Below are 20,667 nucleotides of genomic sequence, written 5' to 3'. Positions count from 1 at the left end.
TAAAAAGAAAAGAGTACTATCATTGCAATAAGAAAAGGAAGCAAGTACAATGCTTTATAGGAAAGTAGGAAACTGCAGTAGGCACAACTATGCATATGGGATAGATTAGTCTGCATGTCCTTGGCCTTGAAGCTACATACAAAGAGGCTGTTTAGTGAGCGTGATTGCTGAATCTCAACAATCAACATGCAGAGTGAGACATCTGAAAGAAGTGGTGAACAGGTCCAAGCTTTCTAGTCCATTTCAGGAAGGAGACATGGCAAGTTCTCTTCAAGAGGCCGTGGTACAGGACGTGGTAGTGACAACTAGCAAAACAGATTGAATGAGAAATTTGGCGATATGCAGGTTTCAGGAGGTCATGGTAACTTTAGAGGCAGGGGGAGCTTTAGAGGAAGAGGTGGATGGTAGAACAGAGGTTCTAACAACTCTGATATTGTGTGTCACTACTGTGGCAAAATAGGTCATATTGTACTCCAATGTTATGGTAAGAAAGATGATATTCACAGTGGCAAGTTGCAGCAAGGAAACTATGCATTGTCTTCACGACAGAATGAAGATAAAAATGAACGTCTATTTGTTATGCAGCATATGCTGAATGCTGTTATAGAAAAGGGAACACATGATGATGTTTGGTATGTTGATTCAGGTGCAACCAATCATATGACCAGCCATGCAGAATGGTTTGGAGAGATGCAAGATTTGCAAAATGCAACTTATGTGCAGACGGGTGATGATTCATGCCACCCAATTTCACACATTGGAAAATTTTCCTTGTCCTTGCATGATGGTAAGACAAAGAGTCTTTCAGATGTATTACATGTGCCATCTATTACAAAGAACTTGGTGACAATCGATCAGATGGTAGAGCAAGGGCAGCAAGTTAGATTTAATGCAAAGGACTACTTTGTAGAAGACTTCAATGACAAGTGCAGGTTGGTTGCAAAGGGAAGTAGAGTTGGACGTATGTTTACTCTGGATGCTGGAATTCCTACTATGAATGCTACTATGTATGCTAAAGGAAAAGGTGTTGTTGCAGATATTGAAATTTGGCACAAATGCATTGGACATGCAAATGTACAAAGGCTGAAATTAATGCAATCCAAAGGGTTGGTTATAGGTTTGCCTACATTTAGAATTGCAGAATTTCATAAGGTATGTGAAGCATGTCAGTTTGGTAAGCAGGCAAGACAACCCTTTTCACATGACAGAAATGTAAGCAGAAATATCCTTAATGTTGTGCATACAAATATTTGGGGGCCTACACAAAATGTATCTCTTGGAGGCAGTTTATACTTTGTCACATTCATTGATGATTGTTCTAGAAAGCTGTGGGTATATTTTATGAAGGAAAAGAGTGAAGCGTTTGAGCACTTTAGAACTTTCAAGGCTGCAGTTAAAAGAGAAACCTGCTTGAAATTAAAGTGCTTGAGGTCAGATGGAGGGGGAGAGTACCTCTCGAATGAGTTCAGTGATTTTCTGAGGTCTCATGAGATAAAGAGACAGTTCACATGTAGGTATAGCCCATAGCAAAATGGGGTTGCAGAAAGGAGAAAAAAGCATATTACATAAGTTGCACACGCCTTGATGGCTGAAAAGAATATACCTAAGCATTTTTTGTCTGAGGCTGTTCATACTGCTGTTTATATTATGAACAGAACTCCCACAGCTGCAATTCATGGTATGACTCCTGAAGAATGCTTTACTAGCAAGAATCGTGATGTCTCACACTTGAAAGTGTTTGGCTGTATTGCATATGTTCATGTGCCAAATGAGTTGTGGAAGAAACTGGATCCAAATGTTGAAAAGTGTGTCTTTATTGGATACTCTTTAGAGTAGAAAGGGTAACGTTGTAATAACCCTATCACATGTAAGTTCAAAGTGAGCAGGAATGTCATCTTTGATGAAATGAGCAGTTGGTATGCATCTAGTGGTGATGCATTGGATGATGATAATGATCATGACACTCATGTGTAGGCTGAAAAGCAAGAATCACGGACTCTTAGTGGACCAAAGACATCATCTAGTAGTCCTTGTTCTGGGAGACTAAGGAGTAGCTTTACATCTTCGGGTGCATCTAGTAGCACTACAGGTAAAGACAAAGAAAAGAATAAAGTGTCAGATGGCATTGATGCAGTTCTTGATGGAGACTCGAGTGGCTCAGAGAGCTTGGATGATGAGCTTGGTATTCCTTCTGTCAGGACACCAGGTGTACAGAGAGCTCATATTAATGTAAAGGCTCCATTGAGTGATCCGATGGTACACAAATCTAGTAGGGTCAAATACCCTATTAAAAGATTCGGTTTTGAAGGTTATGCAGCTCACCATTATGCTTATATGGTGAAACTAGTTGAGGATGTTGAGCCCACTTGTTTTGAGGATGATGTTGGTCATACTCATTGGGATGCAGCAATGGATGAGGAGATGGCTACATTAGAGGCCAATAAGACTTGGGATCTAGTATCATTGCCAAAGGGCAAGAGACCTATTGGATGTAAGTGGGTTTATAAGATTAAGCACAATGCAGATGGTTCTATTAGTAGGTACAAAGCTAGGCTGTTTGCAAAAGGCTATGTGTAGACATATGACATAGATTATGAAGAAACCTTTAGTCCAATTGCTAGGATGACAACTGTCAGATGTGTGATTTCTTTGGCAACAGCCAAAGGTTGAAAGTTGCAACAAATGGATATGAAGAATGCCTTCTTGCATGGTGATTTGCAGGAAGAAGTGTATATGGATCAGCCAGCAGGTTATGAAGATTTAGAGCATCCCACGTATATGTGCACGTTGAAGAAGGCGCTCTATGGACTCAAGCAAGCACCTAGAGCATGGTTTGACAAGATCAGAGAGTATCTTGTCAATATTGGATTTTATGTTTTTGATACGGATCACTCACTTTATGTGAGAAAGGGAGATGCAGGTTTGGTCATCATAGTCATCTATGTGGATGACTTGATTATTACAGGTGATAGTGATAGTGGGATTGCTGAAGTCATGGGCTTTTTGAAGAAGAAGTTTGAGATGAAGGATTTAGGTAAGCTAAGATACTTCCTTGGCATTGAGGTGATCAAATGTGATGATGGTATATGGCTGTCCCAAAGATAGTATGGCTTGGATATGTTGTCCAAGTATGGTATGACAGCATGCAAACCACTTTCAGTCCCATTGGAGCAGAATGTAAAGTTGAGTGTTAATGTTGGGGATGAGATAGAAGACCCTACTATGTTTAGGAGGATAGTGGGGAGTTTGATCTACATGACCATTACAAGGCCAAACTTGAGCTACATTGTTGGTCTTATGAGTCAATTTATGCAAGTACCTAGAAAGCCACATTTGGATGCAGTCAAACGCATATTGAGATATGTGAAGTCCACATTACATTATGGACTTTTCTATGAGGCAGGTATAGATGTACAGGTATTTGGATACACAGATGCAGATTGGGCTAGTAGTATGTCTGATAAAAGATCTACCAGCGGATACATGTTCTCTCTTGGTCGTGCAGCAGTTACTTGGAGCAGCAAAAAGCAATCTACAGTTGCTTTGTCGGTACAAAGGCTAAGTATAGAGGTGCTCCTGTTGCAGCATGTGAGGTAGTATGGCTGCGAAAGTTATTGGCTGATTTAGATGTGCAGGTGGAAGGTCCAGTTGTCATTTATTGTGACAACATGAGCAGTATACAGTTGGCTAGGAACCCTGTGTTCCATGCCAAGACAAAACATATTGAGGTACACTACCACTTTGTGAGAGAGAATGTACTAGCAGGTGAGATTGATTTGGTGTATGTCAACACACAGGATCAGATAGCTGACATCTTCACAAAGGCATTGGGTAAAGAGAAGCTTCAAAAGTTTCGAAGCTTACTTGGAGTTGCAAAGATGCAGTTGAGCTTGAGGGGGAGTGTTGAGATGACAAGCTCAACACATGCGGACATTAATGATGGACCGCCTAGTTAGATGGGTCCAGACATCTACACTTAGCACGTTGGTGGTCATTATGACTCTCACATGGCCACTGACTCATTACTTATTATATTCAGGTTGTTACACCTATTTACAGCTGGCATAGTTATAGCGCCAGTCAATTAGTGTAGTCGGTTATGCATTGTTTGACTTAGTAAGCCAGTTTCCTTTATGTTGTATCTTATCTATACTTTGTGTACATTGTAAAGTGTTTGGAAGAAGAAGTAGAAACCAGCAAGAAAACGTTTTGGCCTCCATCTCTCTTCTTGTCTCTTGAGTGAGCTTCTCCTTGTGCATTCTATGTCTGTTTGGTGCAGCATCTTGAGCAAGTCTCCCCACCATGCGATTCTTGACAAGGGCAAATTGGAATGAAGTAAAAAATGAGTTCCTTACAAGGTTTGCAACTAAGAAAACTCCTGAGAGTTTATGGAAATCTTTGGAAAGGATGTTTCAGGGAGAAAATGAGGAAGTGTCTAAATGTGCTGCGAGATTTAAAGCAAAATGGATAGAAATTGCATAGAGTATGGAGTGACCTCCCATGATGTTCTTGAAAAGGGACAAGTTTGTTTCATTATAGAAAAGATTATTATCAAAGACCCTGATACATATGAAGATGCAGTCAAAATTGCCAAAGAAAAGCACAGGAAATTACAATTGAGGTGGATCAATCAAGAGATATTGTTGTGCATGCATTTTTACGGCCTAATCAGGTTGACACTGCTGTAGGAAATGCAAGATAGCAAGCTATGAATCTTCATGGGGCATTTGAAAGAGTGGAGAATGGAACTCAACATGTCCATAGGAAACTTGATGATGATATGATTAGTAAACTACATGAACAATTGGCAAATCTGAATTTGAATATGAGCCTATTGCATACAAGGCAGCCTCAAATGCAACCTAATTTTGGAGGACCTCCAAGAAATAGATGAGAAAACTTTGAATGCTTTAATTGCAAGGAGAGAGGTCATATAGCTCCTGATTGCCCTTATCCAAGAAGAACAGGAGGGGAGATGTATCCCATGCCATAAGGGAATGCTAGGCAAGATGCTAGGCCTCAACAGGAACAAAGGCCACTTGAAGCAACTAGGCAACAGTTGAAAAGAAGAACTAATGAAGGCACATCGAATATGAATTTGATCAAAACCAACATGTCTGATGATGGGAAAAATGCAGATATTCTAGCTAATAAGAGAGTCAAAGAGAGGGATACTGAAACTGAAACTCAAAGGCCAACAAGGATTAAAAAGAAAAAATAGGTTGCATACGTTGATCCAGAAACTAGCAGGAAAGGTAGACAAAGAAGGAAGATTCAAATGGGAAACTTTGCTTTGGGTTTCAATCAAGCTCCTTACAACCTACTTGAGGATTTAAAAGGTAAAAAGGCTGATGTTACATATGGTCAGCTACTGTAGATGAACTCATCTCTGAGGAGGCAATGTCATGGTTTGGTTAGCATCAAGAAAGGAAAAACCTAAACTAGGCATGTTGGAGTGGTATACCTATCAAATGTGAAAGGCATTATACATGTCATGGAAGCATGGATACACGGAAGGAAAATTGATCAAGTTTATGTTGATGGCGGTGCACAAGTTTGTGTAATCACTGAAGAAGAAATGTTGTAAATGCATCTTAAAATGATAGGGAAGTCATTGTTTAAGGTTAAAATGGCAAATGGCTCAAAAGTTAAATGCTTGGGAATCATTGAGAACTTGGAAATCAACACCGGAGGTCAAAGAGAATGTTTGGATTTCCATGTTATGCCTGTAAAACTTGGGGCATATCCTCTCATTTTGGGACAACCATGGTTGATTGGTATGAGATCTAGACAAGACTGGTATAGAGGTCAATTGGAACTTTATCTAGAGAAGCCAACTCATAAGAGGGTGATCTTTGACATGAAAACATGGTCTATTATTCAAAGTGGACATGAAAGTGATGTTGGAGGTAATGAAAGTAGTGATTCAGAAAATTATAACCTTGATAAGGAAGATAGAGAATGGGAAGCTAGCCTACTCTCTAGGGATGTTGACCTCTTTGGGTTGTCAATCCGAGGTTCAAAAAGAGAGGAAAAAGTAGTAAATATTGCTGCAGGAAGTACAGACTTCATGCAGGAAACAACCTGAAATGAATGTTCGACTACAGCTTATGAATATGATGGGAAATGACTTGACTAATGATGAAAGAGATTAGTATTTAGCCATTTTTAAAAAATACCCAAAATTGTTTGTTATAGAATATCACCAAGTGAGGGGTACTAACAGCATTATGCACCATATCAAATTGAAAGAAGGGTATAAACCAGTGGCTCAAAAACTTAGGATACTTGGTACAATTTAGGAAATGTACTTAAAGCTGAAATTCAAAAGTTGCTTGATGCGGGATTTATCTATCATGTTGATGATGCAAAGTGGATGTCTCATGTTGTAATCGGACCAAAGAAGAATGGAAAGTGGAGAGTATGTGTTGATTTCAAAGCCTCTTAATGCATCTACTAAGAGGGAATACTATCCTCTTCTGTTTCAGGATAAGATCGTGGATCAAGTGGTTGGTCATGAATTTTATAGTGTGTGGGATGGATGGATACTCTGGATATTTTCAAATCAGAATAGAGGAAGAATATCAAAAGAAAACAACATTCATTACCCCATAGGGATGCGTCTGTTATAGAATGATGCCTTTTGGTCTGATGAATGCATACGCTAGCTTTTCAAGATGGGTTAGTTGGGTATTTTCCCCTTTCATTGGAAAATCTTTGCGGGTGTTTATGGATGACTTTTGTGTATACAGCTCAAGGGCATTACACTCTAAAAACTTGATGAAGTTTGTTGTAAACTTGATGAGGATGGTGGTCAGTTGAACCCTGATAAATGTAAAATAGCAAGAACTAGAGTGATACTCTTGGGTCATGAATGGTCTCTAATGGTATTTCACCTAACCCTAGTAAAGTGGAGACTTTACTTCTTATGGATTCTCCAAATTTTGTAAAAGAACTGATGAGTTTTGTTCAAAAGTTGAGGTATCTATCAAGGTCATTCCATATACTGGTTGAATATGTATATCCTTTACAAAAAGAAACTCGAAGGGATCCTTTAGTTTGGACTCAAGTTGAAGAGGATGCATTCTTGCAGATTCAAGAAAAGTTAAGCACTTTGCTAGTTCTTATGTCTCCAAACTAGGATAAACCTTTCTTCATTGGTATTAGTGTTGGGAAAAATGCAATGGGAGCCATTTTAATGCAAAAGGAAAAGGGGATATCTTATATGAGGCTTGTGTTTTATATAAGCTGATCCTTGAAGCGACTGAAAAAGCTTGGATGGAAGAAGAATTGTTGGTATGGGGGCTAGTATATGTAGTTAAAATATGGAAATCATACTTGATTCAAAAACCATTTGTCATACTTACTGTTTCCTAGTTGCTTCCATAGGTTTTGCAATCTGCTAAAAATGCTCCAAAAGTTACTAAGTGGTTGTTGGCTTTGCAAGAATTTGAATTTACATGTTTGAAGGAGGATACTGTAAGAGTTAGCTTGACTGATATCTTGACTTATAAAGGACCTATTGAAAGTGCAGTTGTTATAAGACGGAAGTTGATTCCGCATCCACAAATTCATGAGGAGATGAAGGATAAATATGATACCTTGTTTTTTTATGGCAGTTACAGAAGAGTGTTGAAAAAGGGAGGAGGATTGGGTTTTGTCATTATGGATGTTGAAAATTGAGAAGAATTTTCTAGAAGTTAAGAGAGTAAAGAGATACAAAGTAACAATGAAGCTGAATATGGGAGTTTATATGCTCGCCTAAAACAATGTATTCAACTGGGATACAGGAAGATAGTTGCACAAGGAGATGCTATCTTGGTGGTCAAATAGGTTCAAAATGTTTGGAAAGCCAATAAATATATTTTGAAGGACTGGCTATTTAAGATAAAAGGCCTCATGATGCAGCTGCAAAATTTGAAAATTGGCATATTGGTAGGGAGAACAACCGTAGAGCTCATGAATTGGCTGAAAATGCTCTTTCCCAGTATGTTGCTGTAATGAGGGTGGATAATCCTAGATATGAGGGCAAGGAGATCCTTCACGTGATTGAAGAGTTTCTAAAAACTAGGGAGCTAAAGTCATTGGATATACAAAAGATATGACATTATCAGAAAGGCCAGGGCATATGTGCTCATAAATGATCAGTTGTACATGAAGGGGATTGATAATGTACTGAGAAGGGTGTTGGATAGTTCTGAGATTTCTGCTTGTTTATCTTACTATCATGAGGAAGCATGTGGTGGTCATTTTTGTTGGGGGTAAAGGTGCCTCCGCCTAGCCGCCCGTGTATTACTACACTGGCAATCACCGCCACTGCACACTACAGGTGGCAGGCGCCCGTCCACCATCACTTTATTATTTATTCTTTTAGTGACAGTTTGAATAAAGAAAGGCCTGATCACACATTGTGACTGTTGGAGTTCCCATTTCTAGTCTCTCCCTTTCTTGCTCTTGCTCTCCCGCCATAGCTCTTGAGTCCAACTTTTGATCCGTCGCTCCCTTTCAACTGGTATCAGAGCTTTGCTTTCCGACTCTTGAGCTTGGTTCGTGGCATTCTCAGCATCCCATTGACTCCCTACTTGCATTGGGTCTCCTTCTCGGCAACCATATGCGACTCCTTCGAGCTCCCATCACTCCCCGGCTTCCCGAGCACCTTCCTAGCATTGTTGGGCACCTTCAAGGCATTACATCAGAGGTATTTGATCATTTTCTTTAGGGTTTACTTCACTCCTTAGGTCTCACAAGCTATAAACAAGATTGAGGTAGCCAGCACACCATTGAAGCTCCCTTGCTTCATATCTCACTTGCCTTTGAACAAGACTTGCTGGAGCTTGTTTGAGGCCTTCCTTGGCTTTAACCGGACCCCTCTGAAGCTTAGCCACAATTTTTTGCAGCCCCAGGACCAACATTTACAATTGGTGGAATCACGCAGCCCTCCCATATATGACTTCAACATTGACAATCACAACAGCAGCTCTCCCCCTCCATTGGCAGTCACAACAACAGCTCTCCCCCTCCATTGGCACTTGGAAAGGCTCCATTTCGGGCATATGAACATGCTTTGATGCTTGGTTTTGATGGTTGATGTGTTGGCATAGCATTTGGACTGATTTAACATTGTTTTGGGGCTGTCATAACAGTCCACAGGCAGTTTACGACAGTGTTACACTGATATTTGATGCTACAGCTTGTTTGGCATTGTCATTTGATGCCCGGTTGGTCCCGTTTGATGCCCGGATGTTAGGGGAATATATGCCTATTGTTTGGCAACCATTTGGAGCTGATTCTAGTGCTGAAATTCTCAGTTTTGAATAGTAAATCACTGTTGTACACAGTTGGGCTGAAGTCATTTTACTTATGTATACATATGCCTATGCTTTTCGGGCTATGTTTCGGGCATATATGGTGATGTATTAACACTTGGGGCTCGACATAGAGCTTGGTTTTGATTCGGGATCATTGGTTGAGCTTGAGATCGCTTTGCAAAGCATTTGGATGCTCCGTCTTGGATGTACTTATGGCATGTATATTGCTTCTGTCTTACCAGTCTTGATATGCTTAGCCTATGCCATTACTACATGCTAGTTACATTGTTTGGAGCCTATTGCTACAAGAGCTCGGTCTTGGCTTGACCTTGGATTCTTGGAGCTTACTTGAGCTATTTATTGGCTTGCCAAAGTTGTATCTTGGGATGTACTTGATGTCTTACGTGCTTATGGATGCTACATACAGATACTCTACCGCCTACATGTTCAGGATGTACTGTTGATGTATTGTCTTGGATTTATGTCATTGGCACTGTGTCTTGCCTTGGCTTGAGCTCATACATACAGCTTTTGTGCCAGTGGGAGCATTCTTGAATGCTTATCAGACATTGAGCAGGTGGTACTTTTATGCATTGAGCCGTTACATGCTATTGAGCAGTTATAGACACTTGAGAATTTGGGACTTCTTACCTTTTGGGATGATACATCATATGTCTTGGTTCATTGTATGCTTATGAGCTAAGTTTCAGTTTTGGATTTGTATCTTTGTGAACTGACACCTACTTGTGTCAAGTTTTAGTAATGGCAAGAACACTTTGCCCCGTTGCCTAGGGGGTGTGCCTACTCACAAGAAGATATTTGTATGACTTACGTGGGTTTTGGATTCATTCTTATCGACTATCATATGCTTATGCTATGCCTGCGTGATGCCGGCTTTGGTATTGGCAGTATCTGATTGCCTTGGAATCCGATTTTGGCACTGTTAGCGCTCTTTTACTGAAATCTCAAAATTTATTATAGCAAGCATATATGTATGGACTGACATGGATTTTTCATGCTAAAACACTCTGAAATGATGTACTTTCACTAGTACTTAGTGGGCAGCAGCTTTGGTTCCACTTTCTTTGCCATTTTTCCTCAATTTTGGTGATTTTTTGGTCATTTTCTGTAGTAAACAGCAAGTAGTTTTGAACTGTTTACAGTCTTCCAGCCTGCATTATGGCGAGTTCGTCCACTGATCATGCTATTTTCAACATCACTAAACTTGATGGTATGAATTAATTTTATTGCAAGAGCCAGATTTGGTAGGTGTTGGTGCAGAAATTGCAAATCAAACCTTTGAGGTTAAGCGAGCATCCGCCTGCAGCTATGAGGAATAGCTTGAGCTTGATGAGTTATGCAAGTCCACTATTGTATTGTATCTCACAGAACAAGTTCACTATAATGTCTTTGAGGAAGAACAGAGTGCATGGCAGTTGTGGGAAAAGATTAAAAATCTCTATGACAAGAAAAGTCCAGCGAGTCAGATGTATTGGGTGAAGTAGCTTATGGATTTGCGCATGAAGGAGAATGTGACTATGTCTGCTCACTTGAGCCAGTTCCATGCTATACTCAAGAACTTGACTTTGCAGGACATCACTTTTACAGAGGATGTCACTCCTCTTTTCTTGCTTGGTACTCTTAATGAGTCATGGGATGTATTCTGCACTGCATTATGTGCCTCTACTGCTACCTTGAAATTATTTGATGTTGAGAGTGCTCTTCTGCAGGAAGAGGTTAACGATAAGAATTTGGATGCCTCTCGTGTGTCTCATGGTATGACAGTTAGAGGCAGGAATGATGGATATGGAAAGCAAGGCAGTGGTAATGGCCGTGGATGGGATTCTCAAAAATCTCGGTCCAAGTCTCGTGGGAAGTCATGTAGAAAATCCCATGGCAAAAATGCAGATGTTACTTGTCACCATTGTGGGAAAAAGGGCCATATTAGGCCACAATGCCATGAATTGCACAATGAAAGGCGCAAAGATAAGGGAAAAGACAAAGTGCACGATAATTCTTCTAATCGCAGCATAGTACCTGCAAAGTACAATGTTAAAATTGAAGAGATCAATGTTATGCAGCCTGAGAATGTTGATGATGATGATTATATCCTAGCAGCTTCTTCTAGTGCTTCCCAGATGACAGAGATACACTCTATGTATGCACAGTGTTGGCTCTTGGATTCAAGTGCATCCTTTCATGTGACACCATGCCGAGAGTGGTTTCATTCATATCGTACTATTTCGGGTTCTGTGCGCTTGGGTGATGATAGCTCTCTTGATATTATGGGCATTGGTGATGTTAGACTGTAGTTTCCTTCTGGCAACAGTTTTGTTATGCAGGATGTACGTCATATACCTGCTTTGACACGCACTCTCATGTTAGCTAGATAACTTGATGACACAGAATATCATGTATGTTTTGGAGACTCTGCATGGAAGATCACTCGTGGCAGACTTGTGATTGTGAGAGGTGCCAAGGCTGGCAGTCTCTACCCCTTGATTGTATCAGCTTCTTCCCTTGATCATGTTTTTTCTGTGGGTTCTATCCCACATGTATCTCTTTGGCATGCCCGTTTGGGCCATATGTCTTTGAAGGGAATGAAAATGCTTTCTGGTTTGCAGTACTTACCGCCCCTTGATTATGCATGTTTTGATTCATGTGAGCATTGTCTTTATGGGGCAGGTAGACTAGGTCTATGCATAAGAAGTCTGGTAGGCCACTCATGAGTGAGCCCTTGGCATTGGTACATTCGGATGTCTGTGGGCCCATACCTTGTCAGTCTATGGGTGGTGCAAAGTATTTTGTTACATTCATAGATGATTTTTCATGGAAAGTTTGGGCTTATCCCATTAAGCTAAAATCTGATGTCTTGGCTATGTTTCAGAGATGGCTTGCATTGGTTGAGAACCAGTCCTGGGTATAGGCTAAAATACCTAAGGATAGATAATGGGGGTGAGTATGTCTCGCGTGCTTTTGAGCAGTTATGTGATGAGAGGGGTAGTAAGCGTTAGTTGACCACCCCCTACACCCCCCCCAGAATGGTTTGGCTGAGCGGATGAATAGAACCATTTAGGAGTGTGTACACAATATGCTAAGCCATGCAGGCCTACCACAGAGCTTTTGGGCTGAGGCAGTTAGTACAACTGTGCATGTTATAAATAGATCACCCTCTAGTGGTTTGGATTTCCAAGTTGTAGAGGAGATATGGACTGGAAATCCTCCCTCTTATGCGCATCTTTGTGTCTTTGGATGAGAGGAATTTTTCCATGTGCCCAAGGACAAGAGAAGTAAGCTGGATCCCAAGAGTGTCAAATGCATTTTCCTTGGTTATGGGGATGTAGGCAAGATTGATGGGTTACCGTCTTTGGGATCCGCAGCAAGCGTGGAAAGTCATCCGCAATCATGATGTAATCTTCCATGAAGACAAAATGCATAGGCAGCCTAAGAGAGTTATTGAGATCCACAGGTCATATTTCAGAAGGAACCAAGAGCTCCCACATAGCCAATTGGACAGCCTATAGCTGCAACAGATGCTCATGGTCAAGATGTTGGACAGGCAGCAGAGCCTGCCGTGAGGCAGTCTACTAGAGAAAGACGTCCACCTGATAGATTTCAGCCCTCGATGCATTATGTCTTGGTTACAGATGCAGGAGATCCTTTCACTTATGATGAGGCTATGTGCAGGGGTGACAGTCACTCTTGGGAGAGGGCTATGCAGTCTAAGATAGACTCCCTACATAAGAATTACACCTGGGATTTGGTTTCCTTACCTACAGGCAAGAAGGCTTTGCCATGCAAGTGGGTGTACAAGCTGAAAATTACCCCTGGTCACCCCAAGCCGACATACAAGGCTAGATTGGTAGCAAAGGGTTTTAAGCAGGAGCATGGTGTGGACTTTGATGAGGTCTTTTCTCCTGTGGTTAAGATGACCACCCTGCGCTTAGTCTTGGCTTTGATTGCTCATCTTGACTTGGATTTATACCAGATGGATGTCAAGATGGCTTTCTTACATGGGGACTTGCATGATGAAATTTATAAGGAGCAACCTAAGGGCTTTGCAGAACCTAGTAGGGAGCACCTAGTGTGCAAATTGAAGAAAAGTCTTTATGGCTTGAAACAGGCACCTAGGGAGTGGTATCATAAGTTTGATGCCTTTATGCAGTCACAGGGCTACAGCGGGAGTGCTATGGATCCGTATCTTTACAAGGCTACAGCGGGAGAGCTTTGAGATGAAAGATCTAGGACAGGCCGCTCACATACTTGGTATGCGCATTAGATGCGACAGGCATCAGGGACTCCTCTACTTGTCACAGAGGGAGTACATTCATAAAGTCCTTGAGCGCTTCTGCATGCAGGACGTAAAGCCTATTGGTTGTCCATTGCCTTATTATGTGAAGGTATCGCAGGCTGATTGTCTGCAGACAGATGAGCAAAGGGCCAAGATAGCCAAGATTCCCTATGCATCTGCAATGGGCAGTCTTATGTATGCCATGATAGCCACTCATCCAGATATTGCCTTTGTAGTTGGTGTTGTGGCATGCTATATGGCTACACCTGGCAAGAAGCATTGGGATGCTGTGAAGGGTATCATCAGGTACCTGAAGGGCACTGCAGATGTGTGAATATGCTATGGTAGCTAAGATATATGAGTTGTGGGGTACAGTGACTCTGATTATGTAGGACATGTAGATAGTAGGAAGTCCACTTTCTGCTATGTATTCACCTATTCTATAGGTGTTGTTTCTTGGATATCCAGGGTGCAGAAATACACGGCCCTTTCTGCTACAGAGGCCAAGTATGTTGCAGCCACTAAGGCTTGAAAGGAGGCCATTTGGTTGGGTCGTTTAGTTGCAAACATTGGTATTGATGCTATCCCTACACTGCATTCGGATTCTATGAGTGCTATTCAGTTAGCCAAGAGTCAGCCAAGAGTCCGGCCAAGAATCCGAGCCAAGAATTCGATCTTCCATGCAAAGACAAAACACATTGAGGTGAGGTATCAATTCATATATGGGGTCATTGAGGACAAGTCTGTTGATCTTGTCAAGATCTCGACTGACCAGAATCCTGCAGATCTGCTCACGAAAAGCCTCTCTATAGAGCGCTTTGCCTTCCTCAGGAGGTTGATGGGCGTGGGATGAGATGACATCTTTTCTCATCCTATTGTACATGTGTACATGTTGTACTGTCTTTTTTATTTTTCTTTTCACTCCTCACTAGGTCAGATTTTCCTTTATAAGTGGGAGGTTGTTGGGGGTAAGGGCGCCTCTGCCTAGCCGCCCATGTATTACTACACTGACAGTCATCACCACTGCACACTGCAGGTGGCGGGCGCCCGTCACCATCACTTTATTCTTTATTATTTTAGTGACAGTTTGAATAAAGGAAGGTCCGATCACACATTGTGACTGTTGGAGTTCCCATTTCTAGTCTCCCCATTTCTTGCTCTTGCTCTCCCACCATAGCTCTTGAGTCCAACCTTCCATCTGTCGCTCCCTTTCAATTTTGGCTTTGAGCTTACCAAAAGGAAATTTCTATTAGCATCACTTACTTGGCCTAGTCTGAGTGCTGATGTTGCTCATTGGTGTAAAAGTTGTCATGCTTGCTAGTCATATGCAAAAAGGGTACTAATTCTAGAACTTGCTAAAGCCATTGTTGCCTATGGACCATTTTAGAAGTGGGTTTTGGATTTTATTGGACCTTTACCTTGTACAAAAATAGAGAAGTCTTACATCATTACTGTAGTTGATTATATGACCAAATGGCATGAAGCTAAGGCTACAAGGAATTGCAAGAAAGAGGATGTAACTCAATTCCTCATGGAGGACATATGCTGCAGATTTGGAATAACACTAGAAATAGTGAGAAATCAAGGTCCTAGCTTCAAAAATAAGCTATTGAGAGAATTAACAGGGAAAGTAGACTTGAAAGACAGATTTGCTACACCTTATTACCCTCAGTGCAACGGATTGGTGGAAGCATTCAATGGAACATTACAAAAGATTCTCTTTAAGCTGGTGGAAGATCATCCTAAAGATTGGAACAATTATCTACATCAAGCTTTTTGATCTTGTAGAACAATGTAGAAGACAAGTACAGGATTCACCCCTTTTCAGTTAGTATATGGTCAAGATGCATTATTACCTATGAATGTCATGTTCCCTACAATGGAGTTTGTAAGAAAGCATCAGTTAGATCAAAGAGAATTGGGAATTGACATAGGATTGAACTTGCATACCCTACAATTGGATAGGCAATAAGCAATGAATTGTTATGAAAAATAGATTGTGAAAAGAAAGGAATGGTTTAATACATAGTTGAGGAAGAAGAATCTTGTAGAGGGAATGCTGGTTATGAGATATGACAGTAGCTTGGACTCCACTTTTCAAACCAAGTTTCGAGTCAGATGGGAAGGACCTTTCCTCATCAAGCAGAAGTTTGAAAATGGCTCTTACTTGCTACAAGATTTTGATGGGACTGTTCAAAACAATAGAACCAATGGGTTTCGTCTAAAGAAATATATCTGCATAATCCTTTAAATAAAGAGGATGTAGGTAATGTACATACTATACATAAAGTAGGTTGCTTCCAATTTATTGTTTGGGGTAGATTCATTTTTTTGAAATCTGGTGTTGATCAGATGGTTTTAAATGATGGACATCATATTCAAAGTGTACGGTGATACCTACTAAAGGTCTTTATCAAGTTTGGTGTTGATTCGAGCAAGAATGTGAAAGTTATGGTCTCTAGAGGAAGGTCAATGTGGACTACATGCTGGAATTTAGGACTACAGACTATGTAGAGCTGCTTCAGGCAACAAATCAAAGTATTTGACTCTGAGTTGTTCTGAAGAATTATAGATTGGAAAGAGAGCTACAACTTTCCTTTTTTAAGCTTGGCAATCCAACTTCTGATTAGAAAGTTATGAGATGTTCTCTATAGTGCTCTATGAAGCAGATTTTCAAGAAAAGGAGTTTGTCTTTGTCGGATGTTTTTGAAGCTTTTAATAAAGGTTTGTTCACACTTTGTATTCCAAACTGGGGGTGGCTAATCATGATGAGTGAAAATGAGCGACGGAGGACATGATGCTGCGTGAAGTCAAGTGGGGTAACACATGCAAATGTCATTGTTTTGTCTTTCTAACACTTACCCATAGCAGGAGTCGGGTTTATAGATGGAAATTCCAAGTGCTACCATGCATGTTCCACACGTGGTTGTGATATCTCAGTTTTGAGACACGTGCCTCACGCAGGAAGAGAAGAAAATGTATTCTCACTTTTGATTTTGAGCCCCTGAGTGGAATTCTACATGGCATGGGCATGTTTGCCATCTAACAACTAAGGGGAAGCAAGGGGCAACTTGAAAAAATATGGGAAAAAGAAAAAAAATGTGATGAGTTTTAGTTTTTTTTTAAAGGAAAAAAAGAAGAGAAGAGAAGTGTTTGACACAAGACAATCACAGAGAGAGAGACAAACAGACAGACAGACAAAGAGAGAAAGAGGGACGGAGGGAGGGAGAAGAAGAATCTTGCAGGTTGAAGAAGGGAGAAATCTAAAACTCAGATTAAGAAGAACAAATTGTCAAAAGAAAGAGACCATAAAGCTGAAGTTATTGAAGCTATGGAGCAAGATGGCAAGGATGCTGAAGTCAATGAGCTGATGGGAGTTCTCAGTTTTCTGATGATGGTAATAAGAGTCTTCTTTTTGTCTTGTTTTCTTCTACTATTCCGTGGAGAAGAGAGTTTACAGATCAATTTTGATGTATGGATATGAGTGATAGACAGCAGAGGGTTGTTCTTCATCCTATTGAGAGTGATACATGTTAGTTGTTGAGTTTGTCTTTTTAGTTGCTGTCTTGCCATTGTAAGTCTTATACACAAGATTGTGTTTATGAGTCCAAGTCTCAATCTTGGAACATAATTCACTTGTGTAACAAGTCAAGTCGTGTCTATGTCATCATGAGTTCATTCTTCTTCTTTCATCCACCATAGCTCCCTTCCATGTCCTAGATCTCACACATTTCCACATGGACAGAGCTAGATCTCGCACATTTCCACAAGAAGAACGGAGAGGGTCTACAACTGATTTTGTACTACTTGAAGCAATCACACTCTATGGGATGGTTTGCTGCATGGGGTTGCCATCCCTTAAAATAAGAGTTGTGTGAATCTGAAAGCTCATGTTATCAGAGTCTCTACCATGGTTGTTTTAGTATCAGATTCTCTCTAGAAATGGTAATTCTAAGCTTGAAGGTTTAAATTGCTCAAGTTGTTGAGTTGTGAGGAGTGAGTGATCAATAATTTTTTATCATGTGTTCAGTGGTGCCGTATTGTGGGTTTTGTTGAGGTGAGATCCTCAATCTTTATCTAGTGGTGTTGTCTTGGGGATTATTAGAGGCTGACTACCCAATTCACCTACCAATGTTATGACACTTGGATTCCTATACACACACAGGATGGGTTTTTGCCATCACCACAAGACACGTCACTCTATTTTGTGCACTGCACTATCAAGCTCCCTGGCCTGCCTTCTTGCACCTATGTCAAACAGGTTGGAACACACTCTTGCACCATTAACTATGCACATTGGCATACTCTCTCTGAATTATTTTTCCCTTGTTCCATTCTAAATCAGATGTGAGTTATGGGTTCCCATGATTATTCATTGAGCAATGTGAGAGTTGGGGCGAGTGACTGTTCTTTCATCCTCCTCTATGAGCGATAGTGAGTTGAATGTTACTCCCTTCATCATCACCGATGCACTCCCTAGGTGTTGTTGTGTGGTCCCTGCCATGTTGGACGTGTGCTATAAAGACTCTCTGGTACCTTCTGTAGACGACCGTGATACCATGCGTGCCATGAACAATCACCGTCGACTATCTGCAAAATCGGACCAAGTGTTTCTAATCCTATTGCTTTTTCTATTTTCAAGTGATGGTCATGTTTTAAGTGTGGGGATGTCGCCGTCCAGTAAAATGTCAAGTCTTAGATCCTTGTTGCTCGATTCACCCTTCCCGTTAAAATCTTAAGTGTGGGGACACATCCTTACGCATCTACGAGGCATATACTCATGCATATCCTGATTCTGATCATGCATCTATTACATGGCAAGATTTTACCCGGATGGGGTCCCTTACCTACCCACCCATCCTCTATCACCCCACTCTTGAGGATGCTCCTCCCCTGTTTCTCTTTATCCCTTGATTTGATGAATTTCCATGTGAATGTATCCTACGTTCACCTGAACCCATATCCAACCTAATAGCCCTATTCATCCCTTTAAATGGTACACTTTTTCTTTTTACAGCCCTCTATTCCAATCAACAATTTACAAGTTATTAATTTTTGAAGAATTTTACATCACCTTGACGTGTTCCCATGTGAATGTGGTTTTTTTTGTTTGGAATAGCTAATGGATGTGATAGCCCTGCCCTATACCTTCCACTTGATATTTTTTCTCTGTACAGCTAGTCATTCCAAGGTACAGTTTGTCCGTTATTAATTTTTGCAGGTTTTCGTGTCTTTTCCGTACATCTTTTTGTTCTTTTTCCATGCGAACCTGCCCTATCTCCTCGGAAATTTCTTCTAATTTGATAGCCTTATCCAATGTCCATTCTTTCCCATTCTTCCTTTTTACTCCATCCTGTTTCGACTTTCGAATTTTTTGTTACAATTTTTTATGTATTTTCGATCTCCATTATCTTGTTTTTTCCATGTGAACACCCCTTTTTCACATCTAAATCATGTTTTGACATGATAGTCCCGTCCGACTCATCTAACTAGACATTTTTTCTTTTTCCCGCACTTAATTCCGATGGATGCATTTTCTGGTATTAATTTTTGTGTGTTTCACGTGCCTCGTTTTTTCTCTTTCGCACATGCCATCCGTGTTCTCAGGTTTTGACGTGTGTGTTAATCCTCAAACGAATGAAGGTGGAAAATCCGAAAAAGCTAAAGCAGAAGACAAAGGCCAAGGCAAAGTAAAACACAAGACAAAGATGCACAAGGCGAAAAGTCCTAAATAAGGGAGAAAGGCGCGCAAGAAAAAGCGCAAGTCAATACTTTTGTAAAAGAGCGCAAGTGCATCATCGTTTAATTCAAGGAGCGCAAGTGCATCATGGTTTAATTCAAGGAGTGTCGGGCTCTCACCCTTGCAATTTGTAAATGTAGACGGGCGGTGAAAAGGAAGCTAGGAAGATAGAAGGACAATGGGAAAAAGGGCCTAGGCCACGGCCGGCCATGTAAAAAAGGGGATAAGGGGATGACCGCCCAAAAGGGATTTAGGGTTTTGTATATAAAGTTGAAAAGTGAATGAGAAGCTCATTCTTGTGTGTGGCCAAAAGTGGCTCTCCTCTTCTTCTTCTTCTTCTTCTTGCTTGCTTGAGCTTGTGCTTGAGAGAGGGAGTGCGAGAGTGTGAGAGAGCGAGTGTGTGAGGGTGAGGAACCGGGGAGGAGAAGCTCTCCATCTTCTCCTCTCTTCTTCTCTTCTCTTCTCTTGTCTTGTCTTTCTCGTGGCGATGGAGCGTGGAGCGTGGAGCTTGAGGATGGAGCTTGCTTGAAACTTGCACTTGGATCGTGGAGCTACGGGAGTGCGCGAGAGAGGAGGTAACTCGATCGGCATGGAGGTAAGCTCACTACACCCGTAGATATGGATGGCACGTCGTCTCTGTGAGAGGTAGCCATTAGTGCTCGACTTGGAACGCTTGAACAATAAGCGGTCCGTGGGTCTTGGCAGTTGAGCGAAAGCTCCCACATTTTGGTTCCGTTGCCGGGACAAACAGATTCAAGTCTTGAGTGCTTGCGCGCTTCGAATCGAGCATTGAAGTAGGGTTTTCCCCAAACCAGTGCTTGAGGTAGATGGGTAGGAAGCGAGGGATTTTAAAGAGGTATTCGATCTCCTTAGTAAGTAGGTTTTTGTTGTTTTGGACTTGGGAAAGCATAATGGAGTAGTGTAGGTATTTTTCTTATAATTTTTTATTGCATTTAGAAAGGATAGGAGCAAAAAATTGGAGCAAACAGTAGGGTTTTCTGTTGCTGTATAACAGGCTGAAACAGGGGAATAGGAGCACAGATTCAGATTTCTGGCTGGAAGAGTATGAGGGACTAACTTCTGAGGTCACAGCAAGCTAGGATGGGGCAATAAGAGGCCCAGGGAATCGAGAAATACCACATTTGACACCCTGCCTTCTGAGAAGAGAGTGAGCTTGAGAGCCAAGGAGAGAGTGAGAGACAAAGAGCTGCAGGGAGATCGTTGATGTGCTGATCGATTCAAGTGCCACACTGTTTCTAGGTACTCCATGCATTTTCCTTTGTTGCTTTGCATCTAATTAGACGGTGCGGCACGATTGGGTGAAATAG

At 41.2% G+C, this 20,667-nt stretch overlaps 1 protein-coding gene across 1 annotated transcript in view; it reads left to right on the top strand.

The window, feature by feature from the left end:
* The window catches only part of LOC148024253 (uncharacterized), a 147,330-nt gene extending 128,012 nt beyond the window's left edge, over positions 1-19,318 (top strand). Inside the window, exon 5 of the mRNA XM_087693857.1 lies at positions 19,207-19,318. Coding sequence (XP_087549983.1) covers positions 19,207-19,293 — 87 coding nt within the window. The 3' untranslated portion in view covers positions 19,294-19,318. The remainder of the gene's footprint in view (positions 1-19,206) is intronic.
* The last annotated feature ends 1,349 nt before the right edge of the window (positions 19,319-20,667 follow it).

This window comes from Lygodium microphyllum, chromosome 15 (assembly GCF_053477565.2).
Source record: "Lygodium microphyllum isolate KBCC chromosome 15, Lygodium_microphyllum_v1.1.10, whole genome shotgun sequence".
Lineage (NCBI taxonomy): Eukaryota > Viridiplantae > Streptophyta > Polypodiopsida > Schizaeales > Lygodiaceae > Lygodium > Lygodium microphyllum.
Note: the sequence above shows the minus strand (reverse complement) of the source record. Positions and strands in the feature narration are given on the sequence as shown.